General features: G+C 38.6%; 1 protein-coding gene across 2 annotated transcripts in view; it reads left to right on the forward strand.

Moving 5' to 3' along the window:
* The window catches only part of baiap2b (BAR/IMD domain containing adaptor protein 2b), a 49055-nt gene extending 23688 nt beyond the window's left edge, over window positions 1-25367 (forward strand). Inside the window, exons 4-14 of one of the 2 annotated variants that reach the window (XM_060895920.1) lie at window positions 2480-2541; window positions 4197-4268; window positions 5579-5719; window positions 12373-12525; window positions 16558-16788; window positions 18217-18418; window positions 19010-19211; window positions 19473-19541; window positions 19831-19993; window positions 21006-21043; window positions 23172-25367. In XM_060895920.1, coding sequence (XP_060751903.1) covers window positions 2480-2541; window positions 4197-4268; window positions 5579-5719; window positions 12373-12525; window positions 16558-16788; window positions 18217-18418; window positions 19010-19211; window positions 19473-19541; window positions 19831-19993; window positions 21006-21043; window positions 23172-23202 — 1364 coding nt within the window. In that variant the 3' untranslated portion in view covers window positions 23203-25367. The remainder of the gene's footprint in view (window positions 1-2479; window positions 2542-4196; window positions 4269-5578; window positions 5720-12372; window positions 12526-16557; window positions 16789-18216; window positions 18419-19009; window positions 19212-19472; window positions 19542-19830; window positions 19994-21005; window positions 21044-23171) is intronic. The other variant, XM_060895929.1, reaches the window with a different exon arrangement.
* The last annotated feature ends 1405 nt before the right edge of the window (window positions 25368-26772 follow it).

A 26772-nucleotide genomic window follows, 5' to 3' on the forward strand; every position in this document is an offset into this window, starting at 1 on the left:
AGAAAGATTTAGACCTTAGTCCAAGCCTATGATTGATTTATGTGTTAGGAGACCCGAGTAAATAGAAAGAGGCAGACAGACAGAAAGCTGTGCAAGTGTGCAACCTCAAGCATATCAGCCTACTCTCATTTTACATTAGTCAGTAGCACGGCTGTCTCATTGATCTGTATGGTGGAGTGAGTTTGGAAATGGACCAAACAGGTGGCAGTAGGTAGAGGTGCATTAATCTATATTGCTATGTGACATATCTACTGCATTAGCACTAAGACAGCACACACACAGACACAAATACACAACAAACACTGTGACTCAATCTAGAACTGGAGGTAGAGAGATATGAAGTCCATGTTCATGCTGTACATTGGTGTGAATGGGAGTGTACTGTATGTGTGTGAGAGAGAGAGAGAGAGAGAGAGAGTATGTTTGTTCATGTAAACCATCAGTGCCCATATATGTGAGCACCTTTCCCTGTAAAGAAATCGGTGTGTCTACTATTGGTCGTTTTCTTAAAAAAAAACAGTGTTGGACTGGCCAAAACCAGGTTAATACAGACTCACTTCAGGGAAGATGACTCAACACTGCTTAATGCCATTTCTCTAGCATGATGATGTGATCTGTATCCTACTGTATACGTACTCACTATTGATATTTAGTGTAGTTAGTGATGGCTGTAACAGTGCTCTGGACAACTGCACCTTAAAATTTTTGTACATGTTATTGCCCAAGATTTAGGCATACACCCTTAAAAAACGGTTCTCATTGTTCCATTTGTGGATTTAGGTTTTCAGAATAGGTTCCAAGCAGAGCTTTATACAATTAATACAATTTGAATTGATTGTTTATAAGATTGTATATGTGTGGTGACCTGGGAAATCCCTTTACATGGAGACATTTTGTTTTTTTGTGGTGTGCACATACATATCTATATATTTCTGAAAACTACAGGCCTGAACTGAAGTATGTTGCCTTTTTCTATGTTTCTCAACCACATGTTAAGTCGTAGCATTTTAAAATCTGAAACATTCCATTCTGACTGTCTCACAGGAGCATCGCGGGCATTTTAACTTCCAGTATAAACCATATTCTAAACTAAATTGATTGTTTAATTCTGTCACATAGCTGTCCAACAGCTTGATCTGTAGGCAGACCTCATTTGTTAAACTAACTTTTTACACAATATGATCTCTGCTGGAAGACAGCATCAACAAGATTACATTAAATTTAGTCATTAAATATAAACAGTTCCATGTTGCATTGGTGAACTATATTTATTGTTTCATAAAGCTAAATATATTTATCTAAAAATGTTCTAGATAAAGAAGTCATAATTGGCATCTGATGGATTTTCCCTGACCACCTGGCATATATAAGTTATTTGTCACGTATTTACGGCAATAATCTGATATGAAGTTTGATTATATATTAATAAATCGTATGTACACTCGGCTAACCAAAGGCTAACCTTGTGACTTTTCATACATTTTTGCAAGTTTTTCTTGCATGTCCAATGGATAAAAAAAATAAATAAATAAAATAAAATAAAATTTTAGGAGGGTACAATATCTATGGTAGATCCCACTCTGGTCCATATTAATGCAGATTTGGCTGTGTTTATGAGGGAAACAGCTAGAGGAGACTCATGTCTGTATTCAGTGTGTATGTTGTATTCTCCCTGGGAAATGTTTTATCTTCTTCATAGTGTCCCCAGGTGTAGTGCTATACTGTACTTTTTTTCTCAAACCAGCTCTTTTGTTCTTTTTTTTTTTTTACAATGCTCTGCGTAATCAGAAGAAGCTGCGTGTAGGTACCATGCATACCTCACACACCGAGACCACACATCTCCTGGCTGCATGAATTACTGTTGTATAACTGTGTTGCTTTGTGACTAATGATCACATTATGCAAACAATGCGCTGGTGATATTAATGTGCTGCACCTGCTTTGTTTTTTTTATTTGTTCCAGCTACTGCAATAAACATTTGTTGCTATGATTATTATATATGTTCTGATACCATAGTCTGGTATGTGCTTAATGAAAGACCTGTACGCTGCTGCTTGTCTTGTATTTTACATCTATAATTTCCAGCTTCATCAGTCAGTCTCTCTCTACCTCCTTTTCTCCTCTTTCTTTTTTATCTTTTAATATTTGTGTCACACAGCTTATATTGTTTATGTGGATCCGCATGAGTTTACTGCATGTAAATAGTGGAGCATGTGTACATGTACATCAGGGTGTTAACGTATTCTCTCTCTCTCTCTCTCTCTCTCTCTCTCTCTCTCTCTCTCTCTCTCTCTCTCTCTCTCTCTCTCTCTCTCTCTCTCTCTCTCTCTCTCTCTCTCTCTCTCTCTCTCTCTCTCTCTCTCTCTCTCTCTCTCTCTCTCTCTCTCTCTCTCTCTCTCTCTCTCTCTCTCTCTCTCTCTCTCTCTCTCTCTCTCTCTCTCCGTGTGTATGTGTGTGCGTGTGTGTGTGTGTGTTTAGGGGATGTACTCTTTCAGATGGCTGAAGTCCACAGACAGATTCAGATGCAGCTGGAAGACATGGTGTGTATCAAACTGGAAATTAACTAAATGGAGTGAGGTCTATCAAGCTATGCTTCTTCTTCTTCTTCTTCTTCTTCTTCTTCTTTTTCTCTGTCTTCTTCTTTTTCTCTGTTTTCTCTGTTTTATTACTGAATATTTTGTACTTTCTATCTATTTTTCTTTGCATTTAATGTTATGAAATGTCATTATAACCAGTTCCAGTTATCTCTTGCAGTAGCTACAAATAATCATCACATCACCAGCCTGTTTGTCTGATTTTTATAAGGCAAATAAATGTTACAGAGAAAACAGAAACCCTTCTATTCTGAGAAGGTGGAATAGTTACTGACACATTGAACCCCTTCCAAAAATGCAGAATAAACACCTCTGCACTGAAAACATTGTATATTAAGTTAATATTATTAATAGAATCATGAATCTTGCAACCAGAACTACATCTTCTGACCAGTCAGATTTGTGAATCCAAGGGCACTGTGGTGTAAACGCCATTAAATACCCCAAGCAGTTTTTATTTCTGTCCTTTTATTTTGACCTTATCTGGAACTTTCATCTCTTTCAGTAGTGCTGAAAGAAAAGGGTGTGACAACTCAAGATGTCACATGAACAATGGTGCCTGTCTGTAGTATTATCCACCATCAGGCTAAAAGATATTAGGGGCTTCTCTGATCAGTGTCACACATTGACACCAGTTAGACAAACACCACAGTGCTTAACTAAAATGATAACATTATGTGGGTGGGTGAGTGAGTGACTGGGTGAGTGACTGGATGATTGAGTGAGTGGGTGAGTGATTTAGCGAGTGACTGGTTGAGTGGGTGACTAGATGATTGAGTGAGTGGGTGAGTGCGTGAGTGAGTGACTGGGTGAGTGAGTGACTGGGTGAGTGAGTGACTGGGTGAGTGGGTGGGTGAGTGAGTGAGCGAGTGAATGAGTGACTGGGTGAGTGAGTGATTGGGTGAGTGGGTGGGTGAGTGAGTGACTGGGTGAGCGAGCGAGTGAGTGAGTGACTGGGTGAGCGAGTGAGTGAGTGACTGGATGAGTGAGTGAGTGAGTGAGTGAGTGAGCGAGTGAGTAAGCGAGTGAATGAGTGACTGGGTGAGTGAGTGACTGGGTGAGTGGGTGGGTGAGTGAGTGAGTGAGTGAGTGAGTGACTGGGTGAGTGGGTGGGTGAGTGAGTGACTGGGTGAGCGAGTGAGCGATTGAGTGAGCGAGTGAGTGAGCGAGTGAGTGAGTGAGTGAGTGAGTGAGTGAGCGAGTGAGTGAGTGAGTGAGTGACTGGGTGAGTGGGTGGGTGGGTGAGTGAGTGACTGGGTGAGCGAGTGAGCGAGTGAGTGAGTGAACGAGTGAGTGAGTGAGCGAGTGAGTGAGTGAGCGAGTGAGTGAGTGACTGGGTGAGTGGGTGGGTGAGTGAGTGACTGGGTGAGCGAGTGAGTGAGCGAGTGAGTGAGTGAGTGAGTGAGTGAGTGAGTGACTGGGTGAGTGGGTGGGTGAGTGAGTGACTGGGTGAGCGAGTGAGTGAGTGAGTGAGCGAGTGAGTGAGTGAGTGAGTGAGTGAGCGAGTGAGCAAGTGAGCGAGTGAGTGAGTGACTGGGTGAGCGAGTGAGTGAGTGAGTGATAATGTCATTACATCACTTACGTATGCTTTTGTCTCTTAGCTGAAATCCTTCCACAATGAGCTCCTCACAGAACTGGAGAAGAAGGTCGAGCTGGATGCACGCTACCTAAACGTATGTTACAATCCCAGACAAATTGTTAAATTTGTTGGAACTAATTCCAAAGTTGCAAAAAACTCCACAACATTATTTGACTTTTTACCAGAAAAACAGATACACTTTACCACACTTTAGTTATTTACATAGCTTTCAGACAGAAAATGTATTTTTACACCTTCCCCCACTTCTTTATAATCATTATATCCCAGTGTGTTGAAGTATGTAGATTTATGTGGTTTTGTCCAGTATGATTTTTTTGTACTTACTTTTAAAGTCATCATGAATTAGCTGATATCTGGTGTGTGTTTTTAAAAAGGTAACACAAACTTGATTTCACCATGTTGTAACAGCCCTCCTGTGTATATCTCCTCATTCTATTTTATTTTATTGCAGTTTATTTTCCATGGCACAGTATTAGTTTTCCATGGTATTCTCCTGGATATAAGATCTCCTAACTTACTTATTTAATCAAATATTCACAGTCCAAATTTAAAGTCCAATTTACACCATACAGAAGTTAAGATATTATTAAACCATGCATAAACATCTTTCTAAAGCTATTGCTTTATCTTATTATCCTCAGCAGTTTAGGCAGAATTATACATCTAATGGAAAAAGGTAATCATGTGAAGTCTGCAGAGATTTACATTTCTGGCTCTTTCCCATAAAACCCTTATGTAGTGTGGGATAATCTGTTATGTGGAGTATTGCCGAGTCTAAATTAATGTAAATCAGTGGTGGGGCATCTTTTCTAAGGTCTTAATGATTTTAATGACCTTATACTTTAATGAACATTCTGAGCTTGGTTCTTGTTCCCATGTGACCCGAGATTACTGGCCTACATATACATATGTTGTGTAATAATCTAAATATAGTGAGAAGTACCAGAAGAGTACTTCTCAAAAAATACAAATGCTGTCTAAACCAATGACATTTTGGTTGTAAGATAGAGGACAATTGTGAAGATAGACTTAAAGCTCTTCAAATAAAAACTTCAGAGAAAATCCCATGCTTTTTGCTCTAAAATGATAGTAAAAGTTTAGAATCAGAGAATTTTACTGGCCAAGTCAGACTTTTCTATTCTTTTTGAAAGAATTTCACATCGACATTTCTTCTTTAACAAAGACTAGATATAAATAAAGCAGAATTAGCCTTGTACATGAATGAATTGGTTAAAAATTGGGCAAAAAGTGTGAAAAAGTGAGCAAGGTGAGCGGATATTGACACGTTGCTGTTTCTTTTTATTGTGGATACACAAAAGGCTTGTTAGGACCTTAAAATAGAGTGTTTTAATACTTTTTGTCGGTTGTGGTTTTGTCCCTCAGGCCGCTTTAAAGAAATACCAGATGGAGCACCGGAGCAAAGGAGAAAGTCTGGAGAAGTGCCAGGCAGAGCTGAAGAAATTGCGTCGGAAAAGCCAGCAAGGCAGCAAGAACGCATCCAAGTATAGAGATAATGAGATGCAGGTAAAGATGCCATGCCCACTCAAAATAGTCAATCCAGCTTTAAAGGGCTTTTCCAAAAACGCTGAATGGGAGAATTTTTTAAGTTTGGCCTCTATGGGCTTCTCAGCTGGATTTGCTCTTACAGCATGGATGCGGTTTTCCTCATATGGCCAGTTTATACCATATGTCAGTATTTAATTTAATGAATTTCTCATTAATTCTCAGGCGCTGCTTACACAAAACGTGTTAGGGTTGAAAGACACCTCACCTACTGTCGAAAATTGAAAGTTTAAAAGTTTATAAAGTTTTATCTCTTTGATTATCACCATCATCCACATCAATCGCTGTCTCATCACCTAGGTAAAAGTCATTCTTGGCATTTAGACAAGCCTCACCATCATCTCTTCACACGACTGATACAGACCTCTCCGAAAGTATTGACAGCAACTGCAAGGCCAATTCTGCTGTTTTTGTGATACACTGGAGACATTTAGTTTTGAGATTGAAAGATAACTGGGAGACAGATAAGCGATAGATTCGAATTTAAGCCTTCCTTTCTGATACAGTTAGTCATGTTAACCAAACTAGAACCGGGCACCAAGAACCGTTAAGACAAAATAATTTTAAGAAAAACCTGTTTTTATTTCTTTTTTCTCAATGTTATACTAGACGTCTACTGTACAACACGAGTGCGCACACACACACACACACACACACACACACACACACACACACACACACACACACGCATGCACGCACAGGCACACGAACTTACAATTTAATTAAAATTAAAAATATATTAATGTATTTATTTAAAGCATTAGCACACAAACAAGAATGCTGTTATACTAAATATCAGTGCACTTGAATGCCTGTTGTCCACCCAAATTAGTGGACTATAGCTAACTCACTCACTCACTCACTCATTTTCTACCACTTATCCGAACTACCTCGGGTCACGGGGAGCCTGTGCCTATCTCAGGCGTCATCGGGCATCAAGGCAGGATACACCCTGGATGGCGTGCCAACCCATCGCAGGGCACACACACACACTCTCATTCACTCACGCAATCACACACTACGGACAATTTTCCAGAGATGCAAATCAACCTACCATGCATGTCTTTGGACCGGGGGAGGAAACCGGAGTACCCGGAGGAAACCCCCCGAGACACGGGGAAAACATGCAAACTCCACACACACAAGGTGGAGGCAGGAATCAAACCCCGACCCTGGAGGTGTGAGGCGAACGTGCTAACCACTAAGCCACCGTGCCCCCCACTATAGCTAACTGTTGTATAAATACTGTATATATTCCAGCCCACTCTCAAAGTGTTTTGTTAAAGAGACCCACTCTGCCTATGTAGGTTTGTGGCTTTGTCTCAGAGTTGTTGGACACAAACGCCTCTCACCAGACCAGATTGTGTTGAGATGTAGCTTACACTTACCTGGGGTCTGTTCTGCCCTTACAGTGGGTGGGCTACTAATGATACAGTGGAGGCGCAACACTTTTTTTCATGTCGAAGTGTGACATGTGAATGGTGTGGGCTGTTTGGGCTTGTTGAAACACTCCACAGGTGTCATGTTATAAAAGAATGCAGGTTAAAGGAGGAGGTGTTTTGATGTGGTTTGCCAAGTAGCCCTCAGGTTTATATGTACTGCGATTTCAGGGGAATCAAATCTGCCGATTTTTGCATCCTCAGTAGAAACTGAATTAAAGAGAGACATAATGTGTGTATAAACTGTACACATTTATGTAGACAGAGGCACAGATGGTTTTAGCATTGTTGGTTTTCGAGCTCAGCTCCTCCTAAAGGCAGAAAAAATACTGTGCCACTCTGTTGTGCCACATGGTTTGTCCCCGCACGTTAGGGGGCCTTCGTAACACGTTTGTAATTTGCGAGAACAGATGCTGCCTATAGCAAGAATCAAACCCGGATCTCCACCGTAACCTCGATCGCATGCAATAGCAGATCAGACTACAACTATTCCCATTAACATGATTGCACATCTTGTATAGTATAAGCACAGACGTGATTACTAGTTTGGATCGCTGCTGAGGGCTTAACAGCTGGCAAAAGTTTCTGATATCAGGAGTTTGTGTCGTGTGTATAAAGTAATTACTAAGTGATCTTTGGACTTGACTCCAACAGCAGTATCTGCTATCTGCAATGTGGAGCCTTAGCAAATCAATATCTGAAGCTGCCAGGTCTTTGCAACAGTTCCTGGGTCTTCAGAAAACTCAGCTATTTTTAGCTGATTAGCAGTTGAGGTCTATCCTCTGGGAGAACCCTTGAGAGATTGTGTGTTTGTGTGTGTGTATGTGTGTGTGTTATGGACAGACCTTTACTCTGGTCACCCTGATTCATGTTTCCTTTCAGTTTGTTGTGTGTCACTTGCAGATGATTGACAGTGCTTACATCTGCACTGAATAATTTGTGTGTGAGTGTGTGTGTATGTGTGTGTGTGTGTATGTGTGTGTGTGTTCCGGTCACTGCTCAGTGTGAAATCAGCGTATAAATTTTACATGCCAATGCTGCTAGTTCCCGCTGTGCGTCATGCGGCAGATGAGATCAGCTGGCCACATGTAAGGCACCCCCCCCCCCCCACACACACACACACACACACACACACACACACTAGGTAGTTGCATGATCTGAAACTCAAATCTGAATCTAATGCTATTTTTTATTTTTTTTTTTGTCAAATTAATCTCAGAAAATGATTGCAGATTTATTCTAGGGTTCTAGGAAGCAGTTTTTTTTGTTTTTTGTTTTAAGGATAAATGTAGGTGCATTATAGCATTACAAGGTCCTCACAAGCATAACAAGACAAAGCATAATGTTTGCGGTTTGCTTGCAGCAGTGGATCTGATGATGAGGTCACATGGTGAAGGATAAGAGGGACTCGAATGGTTCTCATTGTGAAAAGAAATAATGACACAACAATGCTTACGGCTCTCTGTGTGTGCGGGGGTGAGCATATATCTCTTTTATAATGACTGAATGACACTGCTATGAGACCCAGAGTCTCTCTTCCCAGCTCAGTTATCTGTAAGAAATGAGCTTGAGGCACATTAATCAAAATGTTTTTTAGTAGAAGCGCATGTATATTACCATCACACTATAACACAACAGACCTAGATTCAGAGCCCAAGGATTAGATTTTGCAGAGGATTTAAATCCTTTATAGTTGCTGTGTACTTGCTTTAAACAATAAATAAAAAATCACATCTGCACACTAAAATTGATCATGCTTGTCAGAGGTCTAGGATCATCATCCACATAACTGTGTATATTAAAATCTAACTATGAGTGAAGAGCTTAAAAATCTACATCAGCATTCATTAGTGTGTAAAATATTTGTTGAGTTGCACTTTATCATCCAATATACTTTCTGAAAGTGTGTCTCTCAGAATGATCTGTGATGCTTCTTATTTCAAGGTACAGTAGAAACAGAGCCTTTTTTTAAATAATCTTTCATTTTTTTACTCGTTTATAAGAATACATTATTCAAGACTGTCATATTAAAATATTATATCTTAATATAAAAAAAAAATTAATATCTTTCAAAAGTGTGGAAATTGTGGTTGTAGTGAGTTAGATGTAGTTAAACTGGATAAAAACCTTAAAACCAATCCCACTTGCTTAAGACCAGTTTTAATAACTGCCTGTAAATGAAGCCGACTCTTTCTGTGCAAGAATGACTAAAGTCTTGATGTTAAGCTTTTAATGGTGGCTTTTAACATGCTCTATGTTACAGTCAGTTGGGGGACAGAATGTTGACCCAGTATAACCCTGATTATTGCTTTTTTTTTAACCTTTTTTCACCTTCTTGACTCTTCCCATTTTTGGTCTTCTTGCCCTGGTTATGCCTCATCGCTATGATTGTTGTACTGTACTAGTTAGATTCTTGCTCTTATTTTGATTGGATCCTCTGCAGTAATGGAGATGTGTATGTATGTATATATATATATATATATATATATATATATATATATATATATATATATATATATATATATATATATATATACAGAGAGAGAGAGACAGAGAGAGAGAGAGAGAGAGAGAGAGACAGAGAGAGAGAGAGTCACTGGTGTGTGGATATCAGCCAGTCTGACTCGAGTTCTACTGTCTAGACTTACATGCTCATACAGCTGCACTGACAAGGTGTAATATAATTAAATTCATGTACTTTAACATACCAACTTGAAACAAGAAATGTAATTCCTTATGTCTCCACAATGTTTTGAGCTATCGTCCTAACCAAATGTTAGATTGAGCAGTGGAATGAGCATCACTTACAGTACAGTACTACATTGGAGGTTAATGATTTGCAGTGTACACGGGAACATCAGTATTTGGTTATTATTTGCTAGTCATAACTTATAGCTGTTTGCACTAAATAACTGCCCTTATTGCTTTTGTTGACTTCTCTGACTGTGCCTACTTATTACTGACTTATTTTAAAAATGGGCTTGGTTTATTTTAAACATGTACAAAACATCAGGATGAAATAGTATACTGTTTGGCATATGCATGCTCTATTGTGTAAATACGTACCATGACTCCTTCCCCTTTGTGTCACAGTCATGCGTGGAAATCCTATGACCTCAATATCTCATCCCAGAGCTCCTTAACATCACCGACAAGCCACAGTTGTATTAGAGTTTACCCCAGTCTTTTTTGCTGTTTCACCACTACTACCAAAATTGCCTCCTTCCTGTTTGTTTTTTTATTTTTTGTATATTTGTCACACTTAAATAAATCAGATCATCAAAAAAATGTAAGATTTCACAAAGATAACCAGAGTAAATACAAAATGCAATTTCTAAGTGATTATTTCAAGGATTAAGGGAAAAAAGCTGTCTAAACCTCCATGGGTATGAAAATATAATTGCCCCTAAACCAAATAACTGGTTGTGCCAACTGCAAACAAGCATTTGCAATAACTTGCAATGAGTCTTCCACATCAATGTGGAGGTATTTTGGCCCACTGTTCTTTGCAGAATTGTTTTAATTCAGCCTCATCGGAGGGTTTTTGAGCATGAACAGTAAGCCACAGCAGCTTAATCTGATTTAAATCCAGACTTTGACTAGGCCACTCCAAAACGTTCATTTTTCTTTTTGAGCCATTCAGATGTGGTCTTGCTGGTGTGTTTCAGATCATTGTCCTGCTGCATAACCCAAGTGTGAATGAGCTTGAGGTCATGAACGTGGACATTCTTCTTCAGGATTTTCTGGTAGAGTGCACAATTCATGGTTTTATCAATTATAGCAAATCGTCCAGGTTCTGAAACTGCAAAGCAGCCCCAGACCGTCACACTACCACCACCATGTTTGACTGTTAGTATGATGTTCATTTTATAAAATGCTTTTTTACACCAGATGTAACAGACACAAACCTTCCAAAAAAGTTTCACTTTTGCTCCATCAGTCCACAGAATATTTGCTCAAAAGTCTTGGGGATATTTTACCAAATATCAGACAAGCTTTTGTGTTGTTTTTTGGTCACCAGTGGCATTTGCTGTGGAACTCTCCCATGAATGCCATGAGGCATGTGAGGCCTACAGTTCTTTAAATGTTGTTCTGGGTTCTTTTATGAGCTCCTATGTGAGTTGTCATTGTGCTCTTGGACTAATTTACCACTGTTCCAATTTTTCTCTATTTGTGAATAATGGCTCTCACTTTGATTCACTGGAGTCCCAAAGCCTTAGAAATAGTCAATTTCTTTGTTTCTCATCTGTTCTTGAATCTCTATAGATTGTGCATGATGTGTTGTTTTTCGAGCTCTTTGGGCAATTACATTTGCACCTAGGGCCAGGTAGGTTTGGACAGCTTTCTCTTAAAAATCATGGAATGGAATTTGCATTTATTTGAGTTATCTTTGTGTAATATTGAAATTTCATGAGTCATGTAAGTATAAATGATTGGATTTAATATTTCTTAGCACTTAGCGAGTGTAATAGTAATGATAATGACCTTGGAATATTTTTAGTGAGCTCAGCTATGTTCATTAACACTTTGCAGGGGGGAATCACAAAATATTCCCCCACACATGTACCTTTACTCAGTGTAACCCTTATTCTGGATCAAGTTAGGTGTCTGTGTGTGTGTGTGTGTGTGTGTGTGTGTGTGTGTGTGTGTGTGTGTGTGTGTGTGTGTGTGTGTGTGTGTGTGTGTTGATGTGTTGTTGGAAAACATTGACGTCTGTACCGCTGTGTCCTTGTTGAAGGGCATAGGGGCATTGGCCAACAGAGTAGCAGGGAGCTTGGCATTACATCAGACAGCCATTTTTTTGTTTACTTAAAACACAAGACAACGTGACACTACACTGTAGCTTAATAGTGAGTTTGCGTAATCGTGCATACTTAGTTATAACAATTAACAGTCAAATACTTAGTAGTAACATTCATATAATAACAGGCCAAGGCCATATAATTCATAACTCATCTGATAAATCAGCCAAGCTCATTGAATGCATCCATTGCCAGCTTTGCAGTTCATTTAGCTTCAGAAATCTGTATGCTGCACGTTCACATTGCCTTGTATCATCATGCTTATATGAATGTTGTTCAAAGTCTGAGCTTTCTCTCAGCCTGTCTTGAGAGAAGGCTTCAGGGCAGGCTTGGCTGTCTTGTTTCGGCCTCACACCCCTTCCCTGTCATTCAGTATGTGGAGGCCATCAGTAGCAGGCAGAGTGAGCTGGACAGCCACATCGCCGAGGGCTACAAAAACGCCCTGACTGAGGAGAGGAGGAGGTACTGCTTCCTGGTGGATCGCCAGTGTGCCTTAGCCAAGAGCACCAACACCTACCACACCAAGGTGAGGTTTGTTCAGTCATTCCATCTGCTTTCATCCATCATGCTTCTGCTGTATGACTCTGAGAGGAGGCGACCCAGCAATCATTGAGCCTTAAAATTTAGGTTGCTTGAAAATATACGGCAGGGTCCACTACCAAGACTGATAGGGAAAACTTTTTTATTCTTTACAATTGTAGAGAATTTCTATACATGTTGCTTAGTAAACAGGGTAGTTACTAAATAATTGAAGTATAGTTGATGATAATGAATCAATTAATGATCAAATAAACCAGTTCTTGGTAGTAGACACTACTGGACATGTTAAAAGCACGTTAATATACATACTTCACAATATTCCTCACCAGGTTGAAAGCTTAATAATGAACATGTGGTGGTCTGAGAAAACTTATTGGACGGTGCTGTGGCTGAATTCTGCAATACAGCATTCCCTGGCCACCACACATATAATTTACTGTAAATGTCCTCTATTGTATCCATGTCGTACTGTATATCTGACTCTTTAATTCAATCTGCACAATACTGTTTTGCTTACTAACATAATCATACTTTCTATATTCACTGATTAGCTGTTTCAGCCCTTGAAATTTCCTCTCTTTACAATTTTATAAAGTAACATGCTGCTAATTATGTGAAAATGTCTGCTTTACAATGATCGGCATACGTGAAGATTTCTTTGCAGATAAAATGTTGACAGATGGCTACATTATCACAATGAAACTAGTTTTCTTGAGTTTTTCAGTAGATCCTTGTTTCCATTTGTGGATTTGCGTATCTTGAGCATGAGATTTAATTAAACACTCGGTAGAGCAGATGAGTAGACATCGGCCAGTGCCAATGTGCTGTGAGCAATATGCATTGTGTAATGCAGACCGTATGGGAAATAGAGGTGAGTGTGCACTGATGTGTTGTGTGTATGTGTGCATGTGCGTGTGAGAGCCGGGAGACACCAGTGTTGTATGGGTGAATGAGCTTCTATCCTCTGTTCTGTATGTGTATGATGGTGTGGGAGGGAAGTTGTCTGGTAGAGGAAAAGAGAGGAGACAGAGAGGGAGTGTAAACCCTATTTGAGAGAGTTGAAAAAGTGCACATGAATGTGTAGGAATACACACTGAGAGACTGAGTTGTGTGATGGAGGTTGTACTTGTGTTTGACTGAGATGAGGTTGAACATAATGGTGGTTTAGGAGGATAAGAAGTTGAGGCAGATCCTAACCTCTTTATTCAATTCATAGATAGAGAGTAATTAAAAAAGGGTAAAAGAGAGAGAATATTTATGTCTATGAGTCTATTGATGAAAAATGGATTAAATACCTTTGAAATAAAGTTCAGGAAAGTCTCAGGAACAAAGTAATGATAAAGGAACAGACCTTCTTCCCACAGAGACACCATCATCTCTGGATCTCCACAACGTCGCCCACGGCTAACACACTGAGACTACTGTGTGGTTAATCACCGTCTGCCACCAAGGCCGACGAAGCAAATAAAGGGTACATCACGAAGGTTTTCTCCTTCTGAGACATGACAGAGAAGTGTGTTTGAGACACAGCTCTTTTTTTTCGCAATGCAGATAAACCTTTAAAGTGACATTTCTTATTAGGAAAGAGCAGATTCATATCTAGAGAATGATATGTAAATTAGTAAACTGTCTAAATAATTCCTAAATAAACTTGTTTAAACTCTTATCTACATCTACATACAAACATTTGGCACAATCTCAATTAAGGGGGACTTTTTAAAAGGTCATATACATAACAGACATAAACACTAGATGTTATGTGAATATTGGATACACAGTAAAGTTGAATAGAGCCATGTCTTATGTGATTGACTTTACTGTCCACAAAAAAAGGTTTAATCAGCGACATTATGGACATCTTGATAAGCAAATATATTTAACATATGAAAAATAACATATTAAACATTATGAAATTATGCAGTATACTTTCTTGATGTGTGCTTAAGCGGAACAGATAAATACTTAAGCAGCTTGTTTTCTTTAAAGGAGAGGTATCACATTAACCAAACCACTGGCATTATTTTATTCCTTAATCAACTCAAAATAGTAACGAATGAATTAAATGAACGATATAACAGTCCACATCCCTATGTGATCTTGATTTAATATCTTGTGGTTACATTAATACAATTAACTGTCAGTCACTATATTTAAAAAAGCAAAATAATAGGATGTGTTGGATCCAGTGCAATTTTTTAAGCTGCTGTTTAATGAGGGTGGAAGCCATATTGTTAAATTAAACCAAATGGACAGTGATTAATGTGCTAATTACAACCAGAACCGTTCATATCACAATCTGGCAGCCCTGGAGCCATAAGCTACATGATAATGATATGAATAATCCGAATAAGGAGGAAAGAAAATTGACCTGTCTAACCCATCTCTAAATGGACATAATTTTCCCAGTGTAAATATTTCAGCGCTCCGGTGTAACTCAGACCATCTCTTACAGGTAGACTCAGGTTCAGAACTACAGTGTAATTCCGGATCCGAATTACAGCTTTCACATTACCAATTCTTCATTCAAACTGCTCTGATTTGTTTTAAACTAAGAGTGTGAAAGCCCCCTAAGTCACTCTGGATAAGGATATGGGCTAAATGTCTTATACGCAAATGTAAACGTTATCATCACCAAGTCGTACTTATTCCTGCTTGTCCTTGCACATATGTCCTCAAAACACACACAAGTGGCCATTAGTGCCCTAGTGAGGTTAGTCACGATGCCCTCTGCAGGTGCCCGTGTGGGTGCAAGGCTAGCAGCGTGGGTGATAATTGCCTCAGCAGGGGGAACTTTCGAATGTGACTCAGAGAAGGAGTATGTAGGTGGTCTCCCTCTGTTTCTCTGTCTGTCTGTCTGTCTGTTTTTCTCTCTGTCTGTCTGTCTAGCTGTCAATATTTCTTTCACCTTCTTTCTCTGTAGGTCTCAATACTTTATTTTATTTTTTTTGCTCCCTGTCTCGTTTTATTTCCTCAAGGAACTGAAGAACTAAATATACTGTAAATGAATCAATAGATGTATTGAGATATAGATCAGCAGTGTAAATAAGACCATACAAGGGAAAGGATCGGTGTATATTCTATGTATTCTATATCTATATATCTTTATATTTATTTCTGTATTTAGATCCATTTAACTCATTTCTGTTTATTTAGAATAAACTGTTCATATTCTGTTTCATCACTAATGTGTAGTACAGACCAAGAGGGTGAGACTGGTTTGTAGGTCAGAAAAGCTTTAGTAGCAGAGGACAGAAAATAGTAAAGAAAAAATAAAAAAAATCATAAAAAAATTTTAAGGAGACGGCATATGATGCCACTGCTCTTACAGTAGATACTGTACCATTTCACTGGACAGATGTTATTATTCCAATCTTTGCTCTGTACACAACGACAACGTTAATTAAATGATCTTGCTCTATGAGCAACCTGTAAAACATCCAGTTTTGCTCCCTTTCTGCAGTGTAGGCAAGTTTGTGCTCCTGAGATCTGAGTTTCTTGTCTCAATGCCCAGCTGGGACCTAGAGCCAAGAATAGTGTGGGGTAATGCGGTGATATCTGGCCCAGTGAGTGTGTGTGTGTGTGCTGAGAAGGTGGAGTGGGAACAGACAAAGCAGGTCTTAAGGTGTAAGATTGATGTTTCGTTGCTTTAATGTAGCACAGCAGAGAGCAAAGCCTCCGTGTTTTAGAGGCATATAATAGAGACAGATGTCTGTGCTTTTGTAATTGAGAGTGGTGAAGAGGGATCACTCTATCACTCTCTCTATCAGAGACTCTAATCAATGGTGGAGTTAAGCGCACTTGCACTTTACTGTGTGGATGTGTGTGTGTGTGGTTGTGTGAAGACTTTGTAGAAAGTTTTCCTTGCTGAAACTGCACTTTCTTTGAAATTGGGTGTATATTATGTGACTATACCCAGCCATCTGTATGTATGTTTCCATAATTCCTTTAGACTCATGTCACCCACTAGTTCATAGCACTGTTAAAACTGTTGAAAATATTTATATGTGTGTGTGCTCAGGGTAAAGACCTGCTGATGCAGAAGATCCCGATGTGGCAGCATGCATGTTCTGACCCTCATAAACTCCCAGACCGAGCTGCTCTCCTTGCACAGCAGATGAGCTCGGGGGGAACACTTGGTACCGGACAACAGCATGCCTCTAAATCTAAACTGGTGATCTCAGATCCCATACCAGGAGCCAAAACTTTACCTGTTTCACCTGAACTGGCTGCTCTCATGGGCAACCAACAGGTGAGTGAAGGATGTGGCTCCAATTGGATATAGAAATCTAAACTCCAATACACATGTTTTTTTTAGAGCCTTTAAGGTTTTTTTTATGCATTTTGTCTAATTTAATAACACATATCAGGTTAACCAAATTTCCCATTGGGATTAATAAAGTACTTTCTCTTGCTCTTTGACCAATGGTCCTCAGTTTGACATTGTGGACCATTTCTTCTATCATTATATTGTTGCATACAATTTTCGAAAGTACATTTAATATCCTTCTGCCAGGTGCAATGGTCACTTTATGGTTTTGTATACTAAAAGGTTTCCACGCATCTTAGTTTTTGATTTTTGGAGAGACAGTTGCCAATTATGTTTACTAAATTATTGTATATTGTGTAATCGGCAAGTCATTGTGTCTTACTTTCAGGAATATAATCATAAGAATTATTTATTCAAATGAAGATAAATTCTCAAATATTGAGAACTCTGTCAGTTTGATGATATAGTCTGTGTCTGTTTTCTCATATAATCATCAAATTCATTCAGTCATTTGTTTATTTGTTCATTTGTTCATTCATCTGCAGTAAGTGCTTTAACCTGGTCAAGGTTGTGTTGGATTCAGAGCCTATGCCTGAAATACCGGGTGTAAGGCTGGAATGTATTTTGGACGAGATACACCCACACACGCATTTACACTTTACACCCAGAGGCAATTTACAGTATCCAATGAACCTGACAACATGTTTTGGGGAGGTGGGAGAAGACCAGGGGACCCAGAGGAAATGTTATCTGCTGCTCCTGCACAAAACTTTAGAGGCCTTTATGTGTAGCTTAAGTGGTTTAGACGTAACTTAATTAAATAGGGAAATCGTACCTTTTACCTATTTTAACTTGAAGCAGCCATGGGGATCCATTCTGTCTCTTTCCTTCTTTTTTCTCAATAATAGTGATATTAAAAGACTAACCCTGGAGCTTCATTTATAATGAGTTATTATAAAAGAGAAAATGTACTTCCTATTTACTGTAATATGCACTATGCTTGCATCTGACAATTGACTTCAGCCTACAGCAGTTTCCCTGCATAAATTAGGAACACAATTTGTTTTGTAATTATTTTATCTGTACTGTATGTCTTTTATACAAGATACTGTATGCCTATGTTGGAGAAACTGTAAAAAGTGGTTTATAGCTACTAATCAGTTGTACATGAGAAGTCTATACAGATGTTTGGGTTATGTCATAGTATGGCATTTTAACAGAAAGAACAAAACACAGGACTGTTTGAATAGTCTAACATTTCTGGAGAAATGTACTATTTCAGAGAATGCTGAATGTTTATTTGCTAATGACAGCGGACCTGAACCCAAGCGGAAGCTTTTGAATAAGAATAATGCTGATGGTAATTAAGGGCTCAATAATGAACTGCAATATTTCTGCTGCCTCTCCCAGAGGATGATGGGAATGGAAAGTGTTCCAATGTTAAATGGAACGGCTGGGGCACATGGAGGAGAGGATTACCAGCACTGGATGGATAGCCAAGCTGCACAGGCCAAATCAGCCTCAACACAGGTCCACCGGAACAGCAGTGAAATCTATTCCAATACACTGCCTGTCCGCAAAGTGGCACCCACCAAGAGCAAGAGCACTCTGGGTAAGCATATGTAGCATTTTAATGAATCAAACAGTGATTTCTCTGGGAAATTGATAATCTTTGTTATGCACACGCTAAAGGGGTGGCCTTTAGCTAACTTCAGCTACAGGGAATACCTTTAACTAGATGGGATATGTAAAGAAAAATGTCGTTTCCAGATAATTGTAGGAGACTTGCTCCAGCATTTCTACCTTTTTCCTCCCTCTCTCTACATTAGAAGACAGTTTCTCTTGCACTCTGGCAATATTAGACCAAACATGCTTAATGAAAACAGGCCAGAGCTGGAGGGAATAGAAAGGACAGGCTTTAAAAAGCCAGGAAAATGGGTGAAGGACACAGCTGGTGTCTGATGGTATTTTCAGGTGCTTTTAAAGCAAAGTTCTGGAGGAAAACAGATGAAATTGATATTAAAGGTTTGTTAACAGATGTATATTAATATTGTAAGCCCTGTTTGTTCCTACAGCTGTATTAAATATAGAATGACATATATTATTCTATGACATAGCTAAATAGCATAGTGGACATTTGCATCATTATACGTCATGTTTTTGACGGTTTCTGGACATCTAACTCTTTTACCTTTGAACACAGCAGAGACACAGACACTGCCTAGGTCGAGCTCAGTGGCGGCTGGCCTTGAGAGGAATGGGCGGACCCGTGTCCAGGCAATCTTTTCACACTCAGCCGGAGACAACAACACACTGCTCAGCTTCACTGAAGGCGACATTATCACACTGCTGGTGCCTGAGGCCCGGGACGGGTGGCACTATGGAGAGAGTGAGAAGACGAGGATGTGCGTAGCACATATATAAAATCATTTAGACACATCACTGTGAACAAAAAACTGTGTACTCAAACAAAAACATGTTTACTGTTACTGTTTACTGATTACTCGAACAGAATCAATGTTTACTCTGTTTACTTGGCTAAAGCTGTGATTTAGAAAGTTTTATTCAGCTAATTCACATTACAGTCATTAAATCAAAAACTAAAATGATGAACCTCTATATACACGAATGGTGCTTGATGTAGAATTTGTATTTGTGTACACCAGGCGAGGATGGTTCCCCTTCTCCTACACCAGAGTGATCCCTGAAACAGACGGCAGCCGACTCGGTGTCAGGTAAAACAAAATAGTTTAGACCTGCCTAACCTAGACTTTTTTTTAAGTTTATTGATTTGACGTGTTTTTAAGCAAAGCAGATCTATGTGGGGGAACATGACAAATTCTTTAGAATCAAATTAAATGGGTATAAAGTAAAAGTGCAGTTAACTTTGCATTTACTTAGTATCACTGATTTTACATTTTAGAGGTTGATGTGTGCATGTTTTATTGATAGTTGACTAATATAAAATTTGTGTGTGTGTGTGTGTGTGTGTGTGTGTGTGTGTGTGTGTGTGTGTGCATGTAGTTTTCAGCATGGTAGGAGTAGCAGCACAGGAAATCTTCTAGAGAGGGACCCGGTCATTATGCCGTCTCCTGATTACGGCTCTACCTCTCGGCAAATGGCACAAAATGCCTCACTGGGCAGACATCATAGAACATACAGTGTGGCCACACCAGGATTCTCACAGGTACACACACACACACACACACATATATATGTTTTGTCAATCCATTAGTCAATTATTAAATGACTTTGTCACAAACAGTTTGTAGCCAGAACCCTTTTAATTTCAGTGTACATACAGGTTGTTTACATGTGTACACTCAATGTTTGTAGCATATGAGAAATGAAACAAAAAAGAAATGAAGTGAGATGCAGCTGGTCTGCACATGCTTAACAGCCCAGTGGGGAAGAGCTCCATCAGAGCCACCAGCATAAAGGACGTTTCAGAACATTACTCCCTGCTGTGTGTGTGTGTGTGTGTGTGTGTGTGTGTGTGTGTGTGTGAGGATGAGAGGGTGAGGTGCTGCTAGATGATTTGACTAATGGAGTATAGGCTTTCAGTGTGCAAGCAACTACTGTACATTATTACATTCAGTAAATAATTGACGAATATTTTAATGAACATGGACCAGTGCTTGACTTAACAGAGTAAAGATAAACTGCAGCAATACAAGTAAATACCAGTAATTCTTGACTATTTTGGCTTAAACATTACATTCATCAAAGCCTTACCGTTTGGCTTTAGTATATGGAACATTTTATTATATGGATTGAACTAAATGAGTTAAATAAGTTTGCAAATAATTCGAAACTTTTTAGCACAAGTTATATACAGGTGTGTGCGGTCCAAATATAATGGATTAGAGAAAATGTTTTTGTTTTTTTTGTTTTTTTATTGAAAATGATTCTTCCATATGTTTGACATGTAGTGTTTGTGTAACAAACTGACCGAGGTGTGATGCTTAAATGTATTACACCCTGTAGCTTACCACAGACTGTCCCCTGTGCCCTGTAAACTAAGCTTCAGCTAAATTCATCTGCCCTGAGTTCACTTGTAATGCACAGTACCTCACTTTGTAGTGCTAATTTAACGCGCTGCTACTGCCACCTAGTGGCAATTTAACAAAGGTTCAGGATTTGAAATTCAGACTTGCCTGCTATTACACATTAATCACAGAGTGTTTTTATTCCCACAGCCAGGGCTTGACAGCTACGAGGCTCGTTTCCCAACAAGGTAAGACTTTCAAATATTACTCTTTTTAAGAGTTTAATCACAAATCTCTTAGAGTTATTGTTGTATTGATCAGTCAGTAAATAATATCATGCATCAGGGAGGTTTTAAATTCTGTTTAAGTCTTTTCTAATTTTCATTTTCCCATTTTTTATTATGTATTGAATTTTTTAGTTTGATTTTACTAAATTATCACATAAATAAAGAAATTATTCCAAACCATTATGGATTTGGCAAGAAACAGCTTCTGTCTGCTTGACCTGCAGCCGGAGTGGGCATCTGTAATAGAAGGTTGTGGAGCTCTTGGCTAAAACTTGATCAGGTGGGCCGGGTGACCAATCAGTGCACCCAAACCCATGACGGACAGATGGAGGTGAACCCTCCTGTTGTTTGAATGGGTTTGAAAATCCTTAGAAGTACCCCGTATAGTTATTTACCATAGTGGTTTCCAAAAAGAAACTCCCATAGATGACAAGCATCATATTATTAGGTTTATTTATTTATGACAATGGTGACACACAACTTTGTTGGAACACTACTGCACCAGTAAAGATCACAGTTGTGCAAAACTTTTATTTTGCCTGCTGAAAAAAAAATGCACAACATATCACAGCAGAGTTGTTTACCAGCATTACCAGTATTATGCATACTGGATACATGCAAGCAGCCAGCAAGACCTGCTTTAGCTGTAGTGTTGTGCTAGTCAACCTGCACTAGACCAGCTAATGCTGTATTCATGACGAACTGAACTGAACTAACCCTGGGTGTGTCTGACATCTGAACAGGAAAAATCTGTTTTGGTAGCACAGTTCATAATTTCTAATACCTCAACTTGTGACTTTTCACCGCACTCTCTTTTAACAAGACTCATGTCTGTCATTACATGTTACAGAGAAGGTGTTACAGCGCTGATGCTAAAGGCTCATTCTATAAACATTTTAATTAAAAGTCTCTTCTTAGGCTTTTTATTACTTTTTTCATTTGTCTATCTGGAGCTTTAAATATACAAGTCCCCATGTTTAACTTCAGTGAAGAGCTGAAGGTGCTAATCAAATGTGAAACCTTTTATATTCACATAAAAAGTGCAGGTTTTTTTTTCCTATTTTAGTGACAGTTAAGTGTTAAACTGTTTGTGAATGTCATACTGAGAAGCTGGGGGTTTAGAGTTATCATGAATGCAGCATATGTCTAAGGATTTTTTTTTCAGCAGAGTAGAAATTACTTTGTTCATCTATGGGGAATTTTCCCTGTCCTTTGTGGTAACATACAGGATTTAAATTCATGTCCCATTCTATGGATTCTATATTTCTTTGCTTTATCATTTGTTTCGTTATCCCATTCCATTTTGTGTTTGTTTTTGACCCTTGCTTTTGCTTATTCCATGTTGGTCTTTGTACTTTAATCCTTATGTATCTTTTAGCTTTTGAGTTCTGTGAAGGGACAAGAATTAAGCAAAAGCCAGGAAAAGAGGCTAAACGTATCGTAACCTCCATGTCCTGCCAGATATCACAAGGAGCTGTATAATCATTCTGTTTGGGTTTATTGGTGTTTTTATAGCACAGTTACAGCAGCATACACAGGTTAATTCAACATTTATGGATACCTGTCAGTGCTTTATCTGGTTATTTCATTGGAAATGCTAAAACATGCCTCATGAACTTTTAAACAATGTAGCTGTATTGCAAAAATACCACCTCAGACAGGATCATATTGCGCTACCATTAGCTTAAGAAGAAAAACATTAAACAATGCTAATGATGAGTAAAAGCCACTGGCCACCAATTAGCATTATGCAAATGATGCCACGCTAAATGCTGGCTAGCTGCTTTTATTCACAGCCTGCAGCATTAGCATTCTTAGTTTAACTATGCCTTAATTATATCCCCATTTAACACAGACGGCTTTATGTGGCATAATTAGTCATAGCTTAGTCGTAGTCGTAGTTGTAGTCGTGTCGGTCACTAAGCTCCTTGTGCTAATCCTGCAGTGTTGCATTGCTGTTGCTGTTGCTGCTGTTTGTTTTTGTGTGAGTGTGTGAGTGTGTGTGTGTGTGAGAGAGATGTGGGCATGTGTGTGTATCTGTGTGTGTCTCAACCCAACCTGGCAGCCTCTCCCTCTTTTTGTTCCACAGTTCGGAGGTCAAATTGATTTCGACAGTGTGAAAGGACAGACATACAGACACCATCCGTCCTTCTCCCCTCACTCCCTCACTCGTCCATCCACCTTTTCACCCACCAAAGAAGAGGAGAAACACCTATCTTCCCTTTCCCTCCTATTACCCTACTTATTAGTTTCAATAAATGTCCACGGAACAGAAATGCAGAATTCTCTGGCTTGATTGTTCTCACAACTCTTCAGTTTTGAGGACTTCTGGTCTATTCTTAATGAGCTCAATGAAATGGACTCAGAAAAACAGTGTGTATGTAACTCTTGCTTTTCTTTCATGCATAATTCAAGTGCACATTTTTTTGGGTTATAGAAATGGGTCCAAAATCTATAAATGGAGGGCAGATGAGGCTGCAGTAATGAATGACTGATTGATGATATACATTTTTACATATTAAGTGAAAGAAGAGCTCTTTTATCTTTGTCAGACAAATGGGCTTGTCTACTTTAGGTCCAAAGTCTGTTCTTTTTTATAGCACTTAACATCTAGGATGTTCTAGAAGAAGACAGCTCATTTTTTATTTGTTCTCCCATCAGTTCACTAAACCCCTGAAGAATAAATGACAGAAATTTGTAGCACATTGTGCCTTTATGGCTATGTCTGTATCCATATGGCTGTTTTTGAAACAACAAGTAGAATCTCCAAGAGTCTGAACCTGACAGCATCTAAATTTATCAGTCCCCAAAATCCCATTACAGACACATCACAGAAATAAAAGTACAGATCTTTCTGTGTAGCTGTCCAGCTTCACACATCTAACCAACACTAAACATCTCCATCACTATCCAAGCTGCACTCCAAAGGCCTGAATGGAAGCATGGAGGTTTTTATTAAATTACATGAAAACCTTGATTTTCCAAGTCAGAGCTGTAATTTCCTGGGAGGCTGTGTCTCGTACTTATTTAAATTAAATGTGTAGACACGAGAAGATGGTAGGGTGGTGGCACAGTGGTAGTGCTGATCTCTCATTTCTTCAATGTCCCTGGGTTGATCCTGAGCTATGTCTTTCATGTCTGTGAGAGTTATCTGGTTTCCTCAAACATCCCAGATCATGCTAACAGGTTTTTAATAGGTGCTAACATGCTGCAGTGGACTGGTGAGGGCTAGCATGGGATAAACCTGAATGTGGTTCCTAAAGATAAATAAATAAGATCATCTGCTAATGGTGCTTACTGGTGCTCACAGTCTGTTATATTTTATTTTTTCATTAATACAAACATGTATTTGTCCATCAGTGCTGAAAATAATCTGTGTTAAATACAAATAACAGCAATTGCTAAGTCAAATGATAGCTAGAACTTGATGATCTTCTGTTTCCTTAATACTGGAACATGAATTCAGTTAAATTTAGCCTTCTAGTAGGTGCTCATCATTCTAAAAACCGGATGAAAAAAGATTTTAGGTATGTTTTGTTCTTCGTTGTACCAAGTAGCCAAGTGATAAGCCTAATGCACTGTTCTGATCATTAGCACGTGTGCGTCTTTAAAGTCCCGCCCTTGTCCCCGTTGATAACAGTCACTTGCAGTTGTTTCTGAGATCCCACACTCACCCTGACTACACTTACTGGTTCAAGGTTTAATTTAATGCTTGAAAACATCTAATGATTGTACCTAGCCCCCGGTGGATAATGATGTAGAAGTGTTTCACATTAGAAAAGTGACTGTATCTGAAAAATTCCACCCGAGACTTTTTTTTTTCGGTGGCTGCATCTGTTTCTCTCCTCCCTGTTGTCCTCTCACCTCTCCATTTGTCTTTCTTTGTGTGTAACAAATCTAAGCTCTTTCTTTCCTTTTTTGCCAACCCTGTCCATCTGTGTTTTGGTAAATTTAGACACAAAAGCAGTAAGGGGTCAACGTCTGGAAGCTGCCAGTGCTTCTTCTTTCTGCATTAGAATAAAGCCGAGGCATGACTGCCACGTTCTCCTCAGTCCTGGTGCCCAAATGGAAACACTCGATCTACTCAGTCTGTATTTGTGCTTTGGAATGCTAACACTTGGATGTAAAAAAAATTATTAATTTATAAAATAAATATCTAAATAAATCCTCAATATTATATAGAGGGAATATACTGTATAAATACATGCATGCATTTTGGGGAACACCAAAACCAGTGTAATGTTGCAGCATAACCTCAAATGTATGGTGACTTTCTACTTCAAAAACCTGAATAAAACTCTGTAATGAGATGAGAGCATGGAGTCATTCCTCAAGCTGTCTTTGATAAACTCACATCTGAACTCATGTCTTCGTTATTTGTTTTGTTTGTTTTGTTTTTGTTTTTTTGCTATAGAAATTAACACGTGTAATAAAGTTTAGCAAAGATTTCTCTAGAAGTAACGAGTATACGAGTTCACAACTTAACTATACTGTAAGACTGGCAGTTTGGGAAAACCTGAGTGATTATAACCATAATTTAATGGATTTAGGCCAATTTTTTAACAAATTTACTTAAAGAATCATAAATACACTTAAATATACTTCACCAAAGCAACATCTGATTTTTTTTAATAATCATCTTTTATCTTCTGGCAAATATCATGTTAGTTAAAGATCCAGTTGAACAAACTCAGTGGTGATTTTGAGTCTGTGATTTTCTCACACATTGAATGTCACACTTTAAATGCAATTTATTTTAATAAATTGCAATTTAAGTTTAAATGTAAGTATTCTCCTTTTTCTCTTTTAGTGATAATCCGACAATGTTGTATGTTTACTCCTAGTTGAGATACATGCAACATATTGTAGTTCAGAAGCATATTTGTAGTACAGGCTTGTAGTTTTTAGAAATCTATAAAATAGACATCTTACCATCAGACAGGTTTTCCCAGGCAGCCAAACATATCAGATTCATTTTTTGGCATGATCACTACAGATTAAGTTAAGTGTAACACTGTGATTTTGTAATTACTGTATACAGTACATGGCACACGTTCTAAAAAAAAAAAATGTTAACAAATTCTATATTCAATAATATGAGAAAAGCAGCGCTTCCAGTTTCCTCAGCTGGTTTTCTTACCTACACATTTGAAGTGTTGTGAATGTGTCTGGAGGGTTTTAGAGAATGAGAGAGAGTCTGTGGTGAGTGAAGTATGTTTTGAGCTTTAATATTCTGTTTTTACTTCACCGTCATATGTCCGTCTCCCTTACACATGAGACTCTCTTTGATGTATCTTGTGTCTTGTTTTTTTTGTTTGTTTGTTCATCTCTTTGCTAGTTTACCCCTTAAGCCCTAGTTTCCATTGTTTTTGCTCATTAACACACTTATTAATCCTTATATTACATATTAATTATAACTATTGATAAGATTATTGACATTTTACCCTAGGAGCTGTTGGCAGGTCCAGTTTTTTATTCTTTGTTCACTGTAATTATTGAATAATTCATACTAGTTTCTAAATAACATCCTTTAAGATGAATAACTAAGAGTTTCTGAAAATTTGCTTTTCTATCACAAAGGCAGCAAGAGAAGAAGAACTTTAATAATCATGCAGATACATTATATGTGATGCACATTCCATATATGGCAAAATGTAAACTTTATGTGGATATGAACTGTGTGAGTCTGC

This window comes from Tachysurus vachellii, chromosome 2, assembly GCF_030014155.1.
Source record: "Tachysurus vachellii isolate PV-2020 chromosome 2, HZAU_Pvac_v1, whole genome shotgun sequence".
NCBI lineage: Eukaryota > Metazoa > Chordata > Actinopteri > Siluriformes > Bagridae > Tachysurus > Tachysurus vachellii.